Genomic DNA, 20,269 nt, shown 5'->3' with positions numbered 1-20,269 from the left:
CTCTCACTCCCACTTGCCACCTGGCTTCTGCCTCCTTTCTGGTGCTAAAAAGTTAAGCAAATTAGAAGTGCGTGCCTCAGCGAGACGTGCCCGTGCCCGTGCCCGTGTCCGTGTCCTTTGGCCTTCGGTGGCATCCATAAGCTGCTTGTTTTTATTGAGCTCCAGCTTCGGCTTCTTCTCTCCATGATTATGAACCCCGGTTGTGGGCCTAATTGGAAGTCCCGGCTTTATGGCTCAGCATTCCATTCTAATTTCGGGTTTAGTTGTGGCCATAAAACATCATCATATTCGCCAGGAGCCATGGCAGGAAGCCAGGCAGCAGCAATATATTGTATATATATATATCTGACAGATCTCGAGAGTGATTGGCCCCGGTTATATATACCTGATTTTATGGCTACTATGCTTTACGACCCCTTGCCTCAGTAATTGTACAATTTAAGGCTACAAAATTAGGACTTTCAAGTGCAGAAAGTACACACAATTACTTTAGAGTTTATAGTTAGTTTAGGTTTTCAGGTTTTAGTCAGGTTTTCATTTGTTAAAACATTGAAAATATCTCGGGAAAGGTTTATGGTTTTGAGAACTATTACTACTCACCTTGAGAACAGTCTGGTCCCGTCCAGTGCCTTTCGCAGACACATTGTCCCGTCTCCAGGTCGTAGGTTCCATGCTCGGAGCAACCGGGCAAACATTGATACACCTGCTGGTCAATGGTTCCACAATCCTCGCCCTGCCAGCCTGCCTTGCAATAGCATTGGCCAGCGACACAGGTGCCGTGTCCTGAGCAGAGTGGGTCCAGGCAGTCGTCTGTATTGATTCCATCATCAAAGTCATCATCATCATCATCATCATCATCAACATCAACATCAACATCAGAGCAGGCGGTGGGGGTAAAAGGTCAGCATTTGGTTTGGTTTTTTGGTTTTTTTGGGGTGAGAGAAAGAGTACAAAACGATTGTTAGTCAACACACACATGAAAAAAAACAAAGCTCATAGGGTAGAGAGAGAGGTTTAAACAGTGGAAATTGCTTAACATGGCTTTAGGAGATATATGATTAATAGGGCTTGTCAATATTGGATTGTTTTTGGTTTAAAAAATATTATAGGTACTGCTTTATATAAAGTTTATCCCAGATTTTATAATATTTCCATGATTTTTAACTAGAAAACCCTATAAAAAAGTCTATTCCTTCTATAAAATATATTAAATATAATAGTTTGCAGCAAACTCCATGAGAAATATATGTTTCCTAACCGAAATCAAGCTTTAAATAATTAATTTATTAGGTGTAGTACCTTAGACTTAGTTATTCTATAGGTAATTTTTCTTATTTTATAGGGTTAGTTTCCACTTAATTCCCTGAAAAAACAAGCCAAGAAATAAAACATATATACTCTCTTCTCTATATATATATCCCATATTTGGTGGAGCAATGAAATCGTGACAGTCGTGGCTAAACAAAAAGCTTTTTTGCTATCCTGGCTAGGTGCTCCTCCCTCTCTCTCTCCTGGTTTTTCCTTTTGGCCAACTTCCACACACACACACACACATGACATGATTAGTATGTTAGACACGTACGAAAGTGGTCATTAAAATGAAATTCCAGTTTAGTTCAAGTTGGTAATTTTGCGCAGTTGTTGCAATTTTTCCACTGCCCCTTTGCTTTGTTTTTTTGCTGCGACTTTTGCTTTTCTTTTTTCCCGTTTTTCCTTTTTTTCCCTTTTTTCCTGTGGCCTGCCTGATATTTTACTTTTCGTGTATGAGAAATATGCTCTCGACATATAAATTCGATTTTATACGTTTTATGTTTGCTCAACGCTTTTCCTTTACTTCTGTTATATTTTTCTCTCTCCTTTTTATTTTCTGGCTTCTGTTGCTGTTTCTGTTTCGGATTCTGTTTGTTGTTTGTCCCTGTTTGTTTTTGTTTGTATGCCAAGGGTCCTGTGGCTCCTTCCCATATTTAAGTACATAAAAATGTGCAAAAAACAAAAAAAAAAAATAACAACAACAACAACGGAGAACAGCAAACACAGACACATTCCACGTATTGTTGCATATTGCATATTTTATGTGCCACTTTTTGTGTTACTTTTACAACGGGGTATATGGGTTTTGTAGTTACAAAAAAGAAATACATCCGAATCATGGGAAAATATATTAATTAAATTTAAAATCCAATGAAACTTTTACTTTTTAATTGCTATAAATTACAACCCCTGAGTTTTATTAATTTGCTAAATATATAAATAGAAAATTCTTGCATTTATATCAAAGTGAAAAGTTGTAAACTTGTTTCCAAGGGTATTTTCTACATGAAATTCGTATTCTCTTAGTTTCTGGCACATTCCCTTTAACAATTCCTTGTTTTTTTGTACAGTCCTTTTCGTCCTGCCTTTTTCCTCTTTAAAATGCTGCCTCGTCTTTCGTTGCCTGCTTTTAGGCTAATTCAAAGCTATCTACGGGGAAAACCCGTGCGAAGAGTCGGTAAAAATTGTTGGAATTTCTCTGCTTCCTTCGCTTTGTCAATTTTCAGGAGCCAGAATATTTTTTGGAACCCCCAGAAATGAGCGGAGAGAGGAGAGAGTGTGGTGGAGGTGTCGGCATAATAACTGAAATATTTTGGCATCCACTTGGGCCGTCCACCACGTGTCCTTGTCCAGGGGGCGGTGTCCTTATCGGGCAGTGTCAACATGGGAACCCCGGAACCGAGGCCTGGCACCAAATTGCAAACAAGGCAAATAAATAATTTTAGCATTTTTATGCCAAGTCAGCGGAAGGCAGACACAGAAGGACACTGAGCGAAAATTCATAAGCTTTATAAATATATATAAAACATAAAATAAAACAATTTTCTAATCAAATTATAAATTAATTCCTCATGAGGAGTTTCCATTAACTTTCTCTTGCATTTTAATTTAAAATCTCATAGAATAGCCCCTCCTAAAGCTTAGTGTACTTCTTTAAAAAGAGAAAGAGAAAGACAGAGAGAGTCCTTGACACTTACGTTGATCGCAGTAGGGTCCTTTCCAGCCGCGCTCGCAGTGGCACTCGCCCTCGATGCAGCGTCCATGGCTGGAACAATTGGGAACCTCGCACTCGCCCACTGGAATGTCGCACTCGGCGCCCTTCCAGCCCTCCTCGCAGTGGCACACCCCGCCGCCATAGTGTCCATGGGCCGAGCACAAAACGGGACAGACGCCTGCAAAATAAAGTAAAAAATGAAGGAAAATGGTGAAAAATGAGTGAAAATGCTTAACAAGAAAAGCCCGGTGAGTTTGGGGTCAGTCAGTGGGGAAAACAAAATAAAATAAGAACGATAACTAACTTTGGAAAACCAAGGTTTAAAAACACTTTGAAATCGTACCAGAAATCAAACATAAATAAGCTTAAATTCTATATCGATATAAAATTTGATTAATTTTAATTCGGAAAGCGTTCCTATGCTAGTTTTTAGTAGTGCAACAAATCTGCATACTTAAAAAAATATTTTAAAAAAATCAATTTTTTGCCAACTTTTTGTTTGCCAAATTTCAAGATAAAAATTTGTGAAAAAATTAAAAAATTTTTTTTCTTCCAAAGATGTCCTGATCGATTCGACTTTTCATGCTGATCAAGAATATATATGATTTATAGGATCGGAAATGACTCCTTCGTGAGATATAAGCTTCTAACTCAAATAATAAACCACTCTTTGAGTCAATATTTATCGATATTTTAATATGAAAATTTTTCGCCAAATCAAAGGTTTTAAACATTCATAACAAAGTCAAAAATGAATTTATTTTTATTCGGAAAGCTGTTCTGTGCTAGTTTTCATAGGTTTTACAAATCTGCATACTTAGTTTTAAAATTAAATGAATTTCAAAATTTGTCAAATTTTGGAACTTTAACAATATACAAATATAGTCAAAAAATTTCGAAAATAATTTCGAAAAAATAAAATTCAACAAAACATGCCTAGATCGATTAGGCTTTTGATTCTGATCAAGAATATATATGATTTATAGGGTCGCAAATTACTGTTTCAAGAGTTACAAGCTTCTGACTGAAATTATAATACCTATATTTATAGATATTTTATATGAAATTGTTTTCAAAAAAATCAAAGTTTAAAAATTCATAACTAAGCCAAAAATGCATCAATTTCAATTCGGAAAGCTGTTCTGTGCTACTTTTCATAGGGTTTATAAAACTGCATATTCAGATTTAATGTTTTACTAAATTTAAAATTTCTCAATTTTTGACCATTTAACAATATGAAATTTATTCACAAAATTATCAAAAAAAAATGTCAAAAAATTGTTTACTCTCAAACATGGCTAGATCGATTCGGCTTTTCATGCTGATCAAGAATATATATAATTTATAGGTTCGGAAATGACTCCTTCGTTAGTTACAAGCTTCTGGCTGATATAATAATGTCCTTGAAAGGGTATACTTAAAGACAAAGAAGTTACTTCACCGTGGATGTACACTCACATAAAAGTAAAATAACATAACAATATTAAATCAATAAGACAAAATAAGACTACAATGAAATCCTCAATTAATCCTTTTCCCACTTTTTTAAACAATAAACAAATCAACACCCAAAAAAGCTCAATAAATGGAAGACACTTACTCTTCGAACAATCCACACCCTGGTAGCCATCGATGCAATCACATTTGCCCAGATAACAGCTGCCACGTCCGGAGCAATCATTTGGACAGGTGGTGCTAACACCCTCGGCCTCCTCGGCCAGCAGGGACACCGAATGGGCCACCAACTCATCGTTGTAGACCGAGATGAACCATAGCCCGGTGTCCAGATACTGCAGCAGAGAGACATTCACCGTCATGGCGTCCACATCGAGAGCGGGGAGACCGGAATCGCCGGCGGATCTCTTATTGAGCCAATGGCTACCCTGCGGCTTCCCGATCCTCTGCAGATGCTGCTTGGCAGTGTCCAGCGGTGTCTCCACATCGTATGCCTCACTCGACTCGAAGCTGTGGCTCTCGTCCAGCTCGGAATCTTCGCGATCGTGTTCCTCGAGCAGATGACTTCTGTCGCGCTCCTCCTCCCGGTACAGTTCCACATCCTGTTGGTCAGCGGAAATGGAATTGATGGATCCATTGGAGCTGCGACGATGTCGCAAATGACTATCGAGACGTCCGCCCTTGATGAACTCCACAAAGTCGTGCTGCGTCACCGAGGGCGCAACATTCCGGCGGGAATAGACCGCAAAGTGAGCGCCCCAGGGAAGGGTGAAGTTGAATCTAATGAAGGCCGGATGTTTGTTGCGGAATTCCAGAGTCCAGAACTGATAGGCGGGTATGGTGGCATGATAGGCCTCGTTGAACTCCTTCAGCTCGACGACGCCGCCCAGTTGCGGCTGCAGTGCCTGATGGTGATGGTGGCCACCGAGTCCTCCGTTCGGCTGCAGCAACTGACCGCCGAGTCCGCCATTTAGGCCACCATTCGAGCCGGCTATGCCGCCGCCATAGGTGAGTTGCTGATGATCCTGCAGCTGGGTATTGGTTGCATCCAGCGGTGTCAGCGGTTGGTTAATCGAATGCGGCTGCTGTTGCTGCAACAGGAGTTGCTGCTGAATGCCCGCATTGCCACCGACGCCACCAATTCCGCCGCCCACCGCCGCATTCAGGCCATTTTGATGGTTGTGATTGTGGTCCGAGGTGCTGGTCTGTATCGATTCCTCCGTGGGATAAGCGGTGGCCACACCCTTCTCATTCGCCTTGGCCAGGCCGCCGCGCAGGTCGTGAGGTTGCGACTTGACGTCCTGCACTAAAATGCAATTGGTACTGTCCATGTTCGGTTTCATCGAGTTGACTGCTGCAAAAGGATCACAAAAATTCAGAAAAATAAGGTTAGAAAATATTTCAGTAAACAAAAATTTTAAAATATTTAGAAATTTATTAATATTTTAAGAATTGATTAATATTATAAGATTACTATTATAAGAATTGATTGCAATATATTGAAAGCATTGCCCTTTTATTGAATTTTGAGTATTTGTTCTTAATCCAAAAATAATTTTATCGATAATTTCGATAAATTAATTGCAGTTTCATCATTTCGATATCTATTACCAGCACATATTTGAATTGGAAATACCTATCAGTATATGCCAAAATTGAAATTTTAAAATTAAATAACATCTTCAAGTATTTGTTCTTAATCCAAATGTATTTATCGATTATTTCGATATATTAAATGCAGTTTCATCATTTCGATATCCATTACCAACAGATATTTATTGAAAATACCCATCAGTATATGTCAAAATGAAAAGTTTAAATATTAAATAATATCTTCTTGTCTTTATTGGCATTTTATATATAAATATAATTTTTTTATATATATATTGAATATTGCTTATGCCAAAAAAAGTGCAATTAAAGGTCTGAATTATGCCTGTTCCGATGAAACACCATATAGCCGGCTGCTTTGCGTTCATCTTGGCTGGATTTTCGATTCGGCTTTGGCCAAATGTGCGCCCATAAATCGACAGAGACAGAGACAGAGACACTGAGAGAGAGAGAAAGAGAGAGCAAGAGCAGAGAGAGATGGTCATAAATTTGGTCCTCATGCTGCCATTCGGGCCAAGAGAATCGCAATAATGTCTTCTGTGGTGCTGTAGTTGGTGGCTTCAGCTGCTGCACCGCCCTGTTTTTCACACATAAATTTTGGCATCATATTTTAACGCCATATTAATATGCACACGAGTATAAATCAAAAACTACCCCACACACCAGCATACACACAGAAAGTGGCCGTTGTTAACACGTTTGCATTTTGCTTGGGCAAAATGGAGGCAGGTCCTGGCTATCGTTTATCGATAACTATGGCCGGCAATTTATGGCCATTTGGCAGTGGGAATGCGGCGCCAGCAGGTCCTGCTCTTGGTCTTGGTCCTGCCTGTTGGCCATCAGGACATGCAAAAAATAAAAAAGCGAGCCAAATGATTGAGGGACTGAAACCGAAAATCTGGCTTAAGCTGGTGGAGTTCTTTAGAGGGATTCCTTTTTGTGGTAATTTATTTTTACCAATATGCTTTATTAATAAATATTTAAATAAAGCTTTAGCTTAACTAGGATCCAATTTCAACTGATTTAAATTTTAACATTCCCCTGAGAAGCTAGAGTATTTTCCCGGAACTCCAAGTTTGTCCAAGGATTCCCTGTAATGTATTTATAGTACACACTTTTTTTTGTTTTGAGATTTCTCTGACAGCTTTAATCACGTCATCAATCACCAGGAACTCACCCACCAAACCCATCATCGAGTGGCTCAAATCATCTCTCACAGGGAAAAAAACCCAGTCTAGCAATTAACCATTAAGCGTATATCGATCGAAATTATGCTAATGGGACATATTCGATATGGCAGCTATATATAAAACTTAAGGCAAATAAATAAATGTATATATGAATGGCTACCGATTCCAATACCAATTCCTGGAACAGGACACCAAATATTTCGTTGACATGTAAACCAATTCAACGGGAAATAGGGATCTCTCCTTTGGGGGCGTGGGAGGGGAGAAAATTGAAGGAATATGGTGAGTATCATTAATAAATTAAGAGCTCTCCCTCGGCCCAGTTGGTTCTATTAAGTTAACAAGCTTTTCATTCGAGTGTCCTGCGAGTGGTGGCCTCCCTTCCTTAATAACAAACAATGGGAAATTTCCTGCCCTTCTTTTGGGGTTTGGTTTCGGGTTTCGGGCTTCCTTCTCCTCCCAGCTTGGTTTCTTTTGCACCAATTAAATTTGATTACAATTTGGTTCTCCTTCCCCCCAAAAAGAAAATATATATAGATCCATTCATTACCACCCCCATGTTTTTACTCTCGCTAATGGTTATTTAGTTAGTTCTTTTTTTTATATGGCGAAGAAGCCAAGCTAAAGTTGTATAGATTTGTAGATAACTTCAAGGAGAAGCACGAAGAAAAATATTGAAATTATTTAAAATATTTGAAGGTGAAATAATTTACCTAAAACATTATAATTTAGTACAAATGTATACTCCATATTTTCTACTTTTAAAACCCTTTAACATTTGACCTAAAAATACCAATAAATAAAAACAAATTTGTTATATTTTATCGCCGTGCATCTGTACATCATTAGTGTGACATATGCCGCTCTCGATTTTCCCTCTACCCGCGTTACACTTCTTGTTTAACTTTCTTTTTTTTTATTTTAGCATTTTCCCATTTTCCCCACACACACACACACACACACACACGCTCTCCTTTGGCTTTATTTTTAGAACCACTCGAGTTCTGCTCCAGTTGCTGCCTTTGCCTGATGGCTCAAAGGGTGTGCAACGGATGTGTTCGATTAATTATTTCCGCCTCCTGCGAAGTGGGCAATAACTTTAGAAGCTCCTCGCTCCGCCTCGAATCCCTCGTCCCAGGACATGAATAAAAGAGTTCTCGACTAATGAGACACATCATCAGGTCTTGGCCCTGGCCACACTTTTGCCTAATTGCTCCAGTCGGGTTAGAAAACTAGAGGCCATCACCGAAAACTAGGGCCATGTCCGAGAGTCCAAGAGTCCGAGAGTCCAAGAGTCCAAGAGACCAGTGTCAGGGTCAGGGCAGAGGCAGAACGTGGAGGAAAATTTATGAAACATTTTCTTAATTGCACCTCCTTGAGGAAAATAATTTATTTAAACGACATGCGCACACCTTTCACTGGGACGAGACGATAGAAAGGCGGCGCCACGCCCGCCGGCCATTACGGCTGCCAGTGACAAATGTCCTTTTTGTGTGCAAATGTGAGTGTGTGTGTGTGTGTGCGAGTATGTGTGTGTGTGTGTTTTTGTTTTGTGTAATTTAAATTGAAATGTCTTTCAATATGTTTTCTGGCCTTCTGCACAAGATTCCCATAGAAAAGGCTCATTTTATTTGCTTGAAATTTCTGGGCATTAAAAGATGTGCAAAAATGCACAAATATGGAGAAGGTATCGAAAGATATCCTTGGATATTTTTCTAATATATATAGTTCATGTATTTCTTAAGCTTATATATATTTTTAGAATACTTTTATTTGTATTCCCTATATTTTTAAATGATTTAATCGATTTAGATTTTGTTGATCTACAGACACAAGCAATCTATAAATATAGTTTTGTATTTTGAATGATATTTTCAAAGATTTTCTCTATGATTGTTTATCATTTATGTATAGTTAATTACATTCAAACCAAATATCTTTATAGAAATTTTGAAGTATATAGAATAACAAATCCATAGAAAATAGTTGAATATATAATATTGAATATATAATATTAAATTATTGATATTCATTTATGATTTATGGAATACAGTGGTATTGTTTATTACTATTCTAATATTTAGAAGATGTTAACCCCAAAAAACCTTGAATTATAAGCATATAGCCTTGTAAATAAATTCTGTTTCCCCATAATTTATACATAAATTAATGTTTATCATGAAAAATCTTGTTTATTAACTGTTTCTTTTTCTATTTATATTTCTATTTAAATGAAATTCCCTAAAGACAGTAAATATTGATTCCATCTCTAAAATTTCAACCGCCTTTCTCCTTCATTATTTTAAATGATTTTAATGCCTATACGCATTAATTGAAACCGACAGTGTTTTTTGGTTGTGTGTTTTCCTCAAATTTCTCATGTTTTTTTGCGGAGGAGCCACACACACACAAACACAAACACACACACACACACACACACATTCTTTGGCTCGGAATTTTCGCCTCAATTCTCGTCCATTGCTAATTGACTTTCTTTGTTGCGGTTGTGCGTGACGTTCGCATTTCCGGATGATTGGGTCCACCCACTCGACCACTCCACCCCCCCCCCTTTGGGCCATGTTTACCATTTACCATTTACCATTTTTCATCTACCATTTACATCCACCATTTACCCAAAAATACAGCAACAGTAACAACAACAACATCAAGAAAGGGAAAATGGAAACACAAAATGCGAGCAGGACAATTTCCGAGTGCTTTGCATAATTCGCTAGCCAGGCTAAGGCTAGTCCTAGGCAGGACAACACACACAGAGAGAGTAGGGGAAACCGCAGAAAAATGAACAATTCCATTCACTAATTGGCAGCTCGCCTCGGTACAGTGAAGCCTCTGGAAAATGGGCCAGCCATCTCTATTTTTTTGTTATGCATTTGACAGGACACATTGCGGTCTGTGACGTTTGTCTGTGTCTAAATTGAAAAATACCCAGGACGAAAGTCAATTATCAAAACGAATTGAATGAGAATGTTAGCTGCTGGTGAATGAATAATATTCAAGGAATGTTTTGTAAGTAAGAATAAATGTAAGAAGGAAAACATTGACATTTTCAAGGACTTTGATTAGAGGTAAAAGAGAACTAATAATTTGTTATATTTATGTTATTTCTTTTACAATTATCTCAAATTCTCTGTAAGTAACAATGCAATTAGGATCCATTTATCTCTCCCCGCAGTACTTCTCTCCTCTCCATCGTAATTGCTGCCAAGTAATTAACCCTGTGCTACTTAAGTGCAACCTGTTTAGTTAGTTAGTTAGTTACCTTTTGAGTAACCAAGAAGACTTGCTCCTTGTTGCCGTAATAACTGCTGCCATAATCGGCTTATGGCCAGCTAAGAACACGGCTAAATATCTCTTAGATATATATATTCTAGATATATATTGCAATTTTCGGGCAGTGCATCTAATTTAAGCTGAGCTGGGGAGGGAAGAAAACTGTGAGAAAAACCGCAACACAGAGAGAGAGCCAAAGGCAGCAACAAATTAAATTTCCAGCAAACCGCAACGCAAAGTGAAATGAAAATAAAATCGCATAAACTACAAGGCCAGCTGCTGTAAATGACAACGCCGATAAGATGTTAAAGGGGGGAGGCGGTTTGGGGTCAGTTTGGGGGTGGTGGGGTTTTTCATGGGCGGAAAACTCAGATGGGGGGAAAGCAGGACGCAGGACGCAGGACAGCATGGAATAAGCCCCATGGGGTCATAGTAAAATAGTAAAGGCAACAAAAGCAGCAGCAGTAGCAGGGCAGTAAGGCATGCAACCACACACACTCACACAGGGGCGGGGGTGGAAGGAGGGGGCGTATCAGGGGGCTATGGCTATGGAGTTTCCACACAGATGGATGCACGAACGCACTTGGCCATTTGGCACTGGCCAAAAGGCACTGCGATAAAATAAAATACAAAAATACAAATAAGAAAGAAAATGTAAATGAAAACAAAGCAAATTAATGATATGATAATTGATAAATAAAGATATTTCATAATATTATTAATTAATCAATAATATTTTTTTAATATAACATGAATTTTCCCAGCTTAAACTTATATATCTATATCCTTGTTCGCTTAGTGTAGCAAAAGTCCGGCCTCTGGCCTCCAGCTGGCTGTGAAACAGTGCATATCGAATGAGTTTCCGATAGTTATCCGCTTAAAAATCGATTAACCTATTTCCGATAACTACTGCAATGCGCATCCTGAAAGAGCCAGCTGCCAGTCAAGCATATTAACTGCTGTCTGTCTGTCTGTCTGTCTGTTCCTCTCTCTCTCTCTTTCTGTGTGTCCTGTCCCTATCTCTCTCTCACAGTGACTCTTATGCTGCTTTTGTTGTGATAGAAAGTGGCACATTTGTAAATCGCTGGGCAAACATTTATGCAACTTTATGGGCGGTTGCTGCTGCTGCTGCTGCTGCGGTTGCACTTGTCTCTCCTTTTGCACACTGCTGACATTGCGGCCGATTATCGGGACAGATATGACAGCTGCATGCAGAGATCACAGTGCTATATATGTGATGCTGCTGATGCTGCTGCTATCTGCTATCTGCCATGTGTATTTTATGCACAAAAGTCCACACAGTGCTGGCTTAAAGCTGTCTAGTTGCCTGATTTAAGGGCTCTGTACAGCATCTTTCAAGTGCTAAATGTGGTTTTGGTATCGTTTTTAAGAACTATTCTTATTTATTTGTTTGCTTTATTTAATATTCTTTGTTTATTTTTATAGCCCTTGAAGTTCTTATTTCACTTTGCCTTTATAAGTACGCAATATAACATAACCTTGTATACTTGATTTTTTTTCAAAGGGTTATTTTTCAGTTTTTTACTTTTTTCTTAGTGAGAAAAATATATTTTTAATTATTTTCAAAAAATTTTAAATACTTTATTTATTAATTGACTGTAATATCTGATTTATTCCTTATCGTTTAGAATAATTTTATAGCCTTTAAGAGTCTTCTTTTAGTTTGCCCTCATAAGTAGGCAATGAAATTTTTTTCTTGTATGCGAGGTAGTTTTTCTCACTTTTTTAAATATTAAAAATATTTTCAAATATTCCTTAATAAATTAAAATACCCTATTTAGTAATTGGTTTTAATATCTGCTTTAATTCTTTACCCCTTAGACTGATTTTATAGCCTGTGCAGTTTTTCTCTCACTCTGCCCCGATTAGTAGGCAATGAAAAATTACACTCGTATACGTGATTTCTTATTGCATGCGAAATTCTGTAGTTTTCCTCTATTTATTAGGAGAAAATTAACAAAATATTTTCAAATGTTTCCATATGCTTTTTATTTATAAATTTATTAATTGGCTTTCTTATCTACCTAATTTCCTTCCCTTTAAACCTTTTATTCTGTCCCTTGAGGACCTTATGGCACACTGCCCTCATAAGTAGGCAATGAAAAAGTAGTAATTTGTTCTCAAAGTGAAATTGCTGTATTTCGCTTTATCTTTTGTCTTTCTTAAACTATTAAATATATCTTTATAAATTCGAAGTAAGTATAAATTAATTGACTTCATTGTATGCCTAATTCTCTACCCCTTAACCCTATTTTCCCTTCCTTAAAACCTATATTTCCATTTGTTAAAAATTACCCCCAGCAAGTGTATGCTTTATTTTCACAGCTCTTTGTGTTAATTTACGCCTCCGCCTATCCTTCCATCATTATCATCAATTGGGGGCGATTGTTTGTCTTGGCCTCAAAAAGGGGGCGTGGCCGTTTGCCATATGCAAATCAAATTAAAGAGAACAACTCGTGAGAGGCTGACAAGGCAAACAACACACACACAAGCGAAGGCAGCAGCATGAGTCTGTTAATTAACTGACAATGGGCTCCACACTCACTGCCATATATACATCTGTGTATATATCTGTATATATGAGCATTAAATCTTACATATAGCATACACATGGATATATGTTTTTAAATAAGCAAAAAAAAAAAAAACACAGCTGGCACACCCGCAAGTGTTTGCTAATTTTATGGTCTCTCTCTGGCTTAATTAATAGAAAATTATTGTGCAAAAAGGGGAAAAGAGCCAAAAAATATTAGCAAAAAAATAGATATATACAAACTCATTTCTGGTTCACCTGTTAGCAGTGTGTCGGTGTCTGTGCCTTGGTTTCCCCCACATGAGAAACTATTCAACCATAAAACGACCCCCAAATAAGCGTGAAAAGACAAAGGCGAAGCGTAAATTCATTTACCACACACACACACACAAAAGCTTTTTACACAAATGAGTTTATGGCGGTTAGAATGGGGGTTAAGTTTTCCACAGACTGTAGCTGAACGAGGGGCGCCACAAAAATTAATACATTATTTTTAAAAGATAAATTTCCAGCATGTGCTGCTGCTTCTGGCTGCTGGCTGCTGCCAACAATTAAATCAGTGAAATCCACACGCAGCAGCCGAAAAATGCCACCCCTGCTGCTCCTGCTGCTCCTGCCACAAAATGTTCACAACTTTTCAACTTAAATTCATTTTGTGCCAAAACAAAAAAGACTCGGAATGGGCGGCATTAAGGCTGCGGGGCGCCTCTCACACACAGATATATATCCTATATATATATATCTATATATATGTAGATTTGTATATATTTCACTCGTGGCTCTGTTGTAAATTTGTTTTCGTTCACTTGCAATGCTGTGTGACACCGCCGCAGCCCCATCATCAACAACCTTGCCACCGCCCCCCACCCACAAGGCAAGGCCACCACCCCCTCTCCACCTCTCCCCCACTCTCCTCATCCTGGAAAAACAAGCCGCAGCTTTTAGCCAACTGTAAATCAGTGCCTCCGACTCTTGAGCAGCTGCTGCCGCTTCTCCTTCGTAGATAATAAATTAAACGCAGGGAGAAAGTGAGAAAGGCGGTGCGGGAAAATCAAGGAGAAAGTGCGGGAAAACGCACACACACTAAGAGAAGGAGAGAAAGGAAGATGAGTGGCTTGAATTTGAAATGGTTTGGCACAAACAAACAAGTCCGGGGGATGGATGATAAAGCGCCAAAAAGCTGTCAGCTGGAGCCAGAAATATATATATAAACCATATTATAACCAAGAAAATCGGAAATAAATTCAATGATTCTTTGCTTAATTTGTTAATTATTAAAAGTATTTAATAATAAAATAAAGATATCAGGAAATCTTAAACCTTAAATGTACTTTAAAAGCAGGAAATGTAATACAAAGAACAAAGAGACTATTAAAATTCAAGTTATATCTGAAGATTCTTAAGATTCTTGTTCCCAAAATTCAAATAAAATCAAGTTCCTTTAAGGTCAACCCTTCAATTAATAATAACCAAGAAAATCGGAAATAAATTCAATGATTCTTTGCTTAATTTGATAATTATTAAAAGTATTTAATAATAAAATAAAGAGATCGGGAAATCTTAAACCTTAAATGTACTTTAAAAGTAGGAAATGTAATACAAAGAACAAAGAGACTATTAAAATTCAAGTTATATCTGAAGATTCTTAAGATTCTTGTTCCCAAAATTCAAATAAAATCAAGTTCCTTTAAGGTCAACCCTTCAATTAATAAATAAACAATTTTTACAAGTTTTCCGGCAAAAAGAAAACTTGTTTACCTGAACGCAAATCACTCACAAAACCGACAAGAAGCACTTCTCATCTTTTATTTTCTTTTCTTGTTACTAGAAGAGAATTTCTGCCACATAAATTTGAATGCCTTCGCGTAAGATTTATCAAAAGAAAGGGAGAGAGAGCGAAAAAAAAACCTAAAACGCCAGGAAAACCCGTGTCGGAAAATGTGGGGAAAAAAGGGTAACCTCTGGCAGCCCAGATGTCGACGCACAGACGCTAAAAGTGTCCAAAAAGTTGTGCCAATGTTTCACTAGATAAAATGCCAGGGCACCAGAGGCCACCGCAGGAAAAAGGAGCAGGAGCAGGACAGGATAGCTGTCAAAGGAAGGGAGAGGAGAAGGCAGGAAGGACAACAAGCAGGACCTGGAAAAGGTGGCAGAGGCGGCGTCGTCATCGTCGCCATTGCCGTCAACGGTTGGCAAAGGGGGGTTTGCCTTTACCTCTGCCTGCCAACCGTCAACCCTTTTGTTTCAAATTAAAATTTACATATTTTAATGTGCAAAGTTTTTGCCAGAGAGAACAGAACAACAAAAACAACAGACATGGACTAAAAATGGGAGTGTTAAAGGGGGGCAAAGAGAGGAAAAGCCAAGGGTTCGCCAGAGCAGAAAAGAGAAATGGGCAAAAAGAATTAAATTGACCTGTAAATATAATTTGGAAGGCAGCAGCAGCATCAACAGCAGCAGCACAAAACGTGTTTAATTATCAAGTTGTAAACAAAAAACAGCAGGAAAAACCAACCAACTGAATGCGAACGGGGGGAGGAAAATGGGGAAATGACAGTGGGGAGAAGCAAGGAAGGAAGCAGCATCATCATCATCATCCTGGGTTTTGTGGCAAATGCAACTTTTTTGCAAAAAATGAGAGAAAAACATTAAAAAGCCATTTTCATATCTATTATCAATACAGGTGAGATTTGCTACGAAAAAATCTATATAAAAGACTTTTTATATAAACGGAAAATGGTCAACAATAATATTAAAACTTTGTATTTAAATGCTATTATTTTTACTTTACATTTTACAACTTAAAGTCATTTAATTGGCTTAGCTAATCTTGGAAATTCAATAGATAAATAATTATTATTATAAAAATTATTCAAACTTTTAAGCCACTCTTGATCTTTAATTAATTTTCAATTAGGCTTTAAACAACATTAATTTAAAGCTTAGTAACATTATTATAATTATTTTTACAAAAGGTGTTGGGTCCACTCTAAACCCTACCAGTGTGACCATGCTGTGTGCACATAATGAGCTGAGTAGACTGTACTCTTAATATGATTAATAGATGTTTACCCACTGTCACTCCCCCCTTGAAGTGACATCACCATCATCGATCTCGTGAATGACAAACCACGAACTTGCACCTCGAATACGAAGCTTTGGTTGCGGTTTCTAATTGCTTGTCAATTGTGCTGGAACCCGACCATCATCAGTTGGCACATTTATCAATTAGCATTTTGAGGCAGCCCAGGATAATGCAGTGCATATATATATAGTACTTGTATATATATATAAGAACACTATATATATATTTCGCATATGTTTGCCTAGGGCAATGCTCCATCTAATGCTCAAGTTTCTTACTCTTCGAGTGTGTGTAAGTTAACACCATTTAACGCTAATGTAAAGCAAACATTTTGATGTATTTGCCTTGTTATCGCTTTGTTTGTAGTTTGCACTTATGTACACTGAGCGAACATTTACCGAGGTACGCGTTTGTGTTTTGTGTATTTTTCATTAACCGTATGGCCAGTTCGCTTACCTGCGAAATATGCCACCATGGCGGTTAGGACGACGGATACGAATATTAAGGCGATGCTCAAGCATTTCCAGGAACATCGGTGCTGACAGCGTTTATCTATGTGAAACCTGCAAGAACAAAAAAATAAAAATAAATTAAATATAGAATAAATATATATAGAGAGATGAGTGTGTGTGTGTGTGTGTGTGTGTGTGTGTGTGTGTGTGTGAGGGGGAGAGGCATTAAGCAAACTGAGCAATGCATTTGTAATTAACAAAAGGAGGGGCCGGGTGCAGACCGCAAGACAGGGATAGATAAAGCCACTCGCCTCTATCACTATCTCCATGTCCTGGTGCCTGTCCCTGTGTCCTCCGCCATGTCCTGTGGCTTTAGACGCTTGACATATCACAAGGACCACAGTAACCAGCCAACCAAACAAACACACACACATGGAGCAGGCAAAATCAGAGATAGAACACAGGGGGAAAAAAGTATAAACCTAAATCGGGTCTAGAAACAAGTTTGGATAAAGAAAACTTACTTGAATTGATATAAAATTCAATTGAAGTAGCTTTAAATAAGATTTAATCTTTAAAAAAACTTGTTTGTAAAGCATATTTTTACTATAATCATTACTATATTTTTTTGTTTAGTGTTTAAAGGCTCTAAAAAAATATATATAAAAAGAGAAAACCGTCGAGCAGTGCAGAGTTAGTACGCCAATGAGTTTGTCAACTGCTGGCAACAGCTGGCAACTTTTTTAATAAAGCTCCCCAACCGAAAAGGCAACGCATGCAAAATGATGCACAAGTCGGAGGACAAAGACCAGTGCTCCCTCCCCCTCCCTCCACAATTTTCCACCCCCTCCCGAAAAAAGGGTGTTAATCACACATACAGCCAACAAGTCTAAGCCGCCGCAGGCAGAGCTGTCAAGTCTTTCGGCGTGGTCGCCTCTAATTGCGTAAAAGTTGAACGAAACGCTGACGGAGGGAGTTACAAACACTCAGGAAGGCAAAGGGAAACTCAGAACGTCAGGGAAAATGCGGAAAATGTGGTCCCGAGGAAAAAGGGGGCGCACAGGACCAAGGCATGGTCGCAGCTTAAAGAGAATTAACAATTCTTGAGTTGCCAACTTTCGAAACTTGGCCAGAATTGGGTTAGACTCGAAAGTGTCCGAGTCAAGCCTTCAAAGGTGATTCAACTCTGTGGAAGGGGAAAAGCGAATGCAGAAGGGAAAAGGGTAAAGGAGGGAGTCAGGAGCAGCGAGTGGGAAAATCCCCTCGAGGAAAATTCTTTAAGGAGTTAGGCACTAACTAGGGAGCTCTGCTTAACAGGGGAAGAAAGTTCAGGCAGCAGTTTGACTTACTAACTAAGGGAAGCCTTTAAGGCTGACTTGTGGAATAATGCTAAAAAAAAAATATATATATATACAAGGCAAGAGGGGACTTAAGTTGCTTTCAAAATATAAAAAACATACTAATTATAATTTAGTAATAACAACTACTCAAGAAATTCTTTTGAATAAAGAAAAAGAAAACTTATTATTATGACTATTTTAAAATGTATGCAGTTTGCAACAGAAATAAAACATCGAATTGGAAATCGATATTTATCGATATTTTTCTATGACAATTCTATGACACATTAAAACTTTAAAAACTTTATAACTCAGCCAAAAAAGCCTTAATTTTAATTCGGAAAACGTTCACATGTTAGTTTTTCGTAGGTTAATAATTCTGCATACTCCCTTTAAAATGTAAAAAAATTAAATTTTTTTCTTATTTTTTTTTAAAGTATTAACCCTTAAAAAAAATGGAAAAAATTAAAAAATATTATTCTCTGCCTTCAATGGCTAAATCGATTCGGTTTTTAGTGCTGATCAAGAATATATATGATTTATAGGGTCGGAAATGACTCTATCACAGCGTTTTAGGCTTTTGACTAAAATTATATTACCATTTTTTAACCGAAATTTATCTATATTTTTTCTATGTAAATTTTTTCAACAAATCAAAGCTTAAAAAACTCATAATTCAGCCAAAAAAGCCTTAATTTTAATTCGGAAAACGTTTTTTTTCAAGTTTTTATTAGAGCTATAAATCTGCATACTCCATTTAAAATATAAAAAAAATAATTTTTTTCCCCCATTTTTTTGGTAAATTTTAGTCCCTAAAAAATATCGAAAAAATTCAAAAATATTTTTTTCTGCCTTGAATGGCTAAATCGATTCGGCTTTTGATGCTGATCAAGAATATATATGCTTTATGGGGTCGAAAACGATTCCTTGCCAACATAACAAGCTTCTGACTCTTCCCAGGGTATAAATAATAACAAAAACCTTTTTCACAGTAAGTTTTATAATGAAACTCCTTACAAAAGTCATAAAATTCGGAAAGGAACACATCCTTTAAAATTCCAGCGACTGTGATTCAGCAAAATCAGTTGACTGGAAGCCGTATCCCCCAAGTGAACCCCCAGCTGAACACTCAATTTAACGCTCATTCACTCGGAGAGTGTTCACTGTGACCCCGGGCCAGGTGCAGTGCAAGGTGTGTGTGGGGCTCTTTTTAACAGGTACTAAGAGCACTATATGTATATATATATATATATGGCTTACCTGGATGGCGAATATGGCGAATAATGCGGTGCATGCGCTGAGTGGGAATTACGCAACGGGAATCCGGGCATGACCAGCGGCTGAGAGCCGCTTATCTGGCAGTTGCCACCATTACCGCTCCCGGGCGGTCCCACCTGTGGACCACCGCCCACGCCCACCTGGCCTCCACCTCCGCCGCCGCCGCCGCCTCCAACGCCGCCGGGCATTGTTCCGGCGCCCATTGGCAGTCCAACGCCGCCGCGATCGATGCCACCATGGCCGATTGTGTTGCTGCCAGTTGACATACTCTGCGGCATCTGCTGTGGGTGGCCGCCCAATCTGCAAAAACAATAAAACAAAGAGGTAAAAAATTAAACAAGGGTCAACCAATATTTATAATCTATATATATATATACTTTGTGCACTTGAACATATATCTATAATGTAGTACAGGAATAAATTAAGAGTGTTTGGAGAATTTAAATCTTTTATCTGGTATGCCAAGATTATATTTTTGAAAAAGGTTTTAAAAACTCTTTTTGGATACAAAGAAAAACCTTCAAAAAATGTTTCCCAAATGCAAATAGCTTGCTTGTCAATAATTTTCTATATTTCTTTTCTATTTTCTTTTCTTTATAAACTCCAAAGTATTCTAAAACCTTTAAAAAACTGTTTCCAAAATTTAAATATCTTTCTTGTAATTTATTTTCTATATTTCTTCTCACCAAAAACCTCTCTTAAGACTTAAAATCATTTCTTTCTAAACTCCAAAGTATTCTAAAATTTTCAAAAAATGTTTCCAAAATTTAAATACTTAGCTTGTAATTTATTTTCTATATTTCTTTTCATCAAAAATCTATCTCAAGACTTAAAATCATGTCTTTCTAAACTCCAGAGCATTCTAAAACCTTATAAAACTGTTTTCCAAATGCAAATTGCTTGATTGTAGTTTTACTTCCATATTTATTTTCAATTAAAATATATCTCATTTCTTTCTAAGCTCCAAAACCTTAAAAAAATGTTTCCA

The 20,269-nt window shown here is 37.7% G+C and overlaps 1 protein-coding gene across 2 annotated transcripts in view; it reads right to left on the bottom strand.

Moving 5' to 3' along the window:
- Positions 1 to 20,269, bottom strand: part of Ten-a (Teneurin-a transmembrane protein) — a 183,170-nt gene that overhangs the window by 51,077 nt on the left and 111,824 nt on the right. For both annotated transcript variants that reach the window (XM_086829327.1, XM_086829326.1), the window contains 5 exons: positions 19,264 to 19,581; positions 16,668 to 16,774; positions 4,626 to 5,834; positions 3,009 to 3,203; positions 601 to 810 (listed from right to left, as the gene is read on the bottom strand). In XM_086829327.1, the coding sequence (XP_086685453.1) occupies positions 601 to 810; positions 3,009 to 3,203; positions 4,626 to 5,834; positions 16,668 to 16,774; positions 19,264 to 19,581 (2,039 nt within the window). The remainder of the gene's footprint in view (positions 1 to 600; positions 811 to 3,008; positions 3,204 to 4,625; positions 5,835 to 16,667; positions 16,775 to 19,263; positions 19,582 to 20,269) is intronic.

This window comes from Drosophila serrata, unplaced genomic scaffold (assembly GCF_035046125.1).
Source record: "Drosophila serrata isolate PLE 108 unplaced genomic scaffold, ASM3504612v1 contig_190, whole genome shotgun sequence".
In the NCBI taxonomy this organism is placed as follows: domain Eukaryota; kingdom Metazoa; phylum Arthropoda; class Insecta; order Diptera; family Drosophilidae; genus Drosophila; species Drosophila serrata.
The sequence above is the reverse complement of the archived record's forward strand: the minus strand, read 5'-3'. Positions and strand labels throughout refer to the sequence as shown.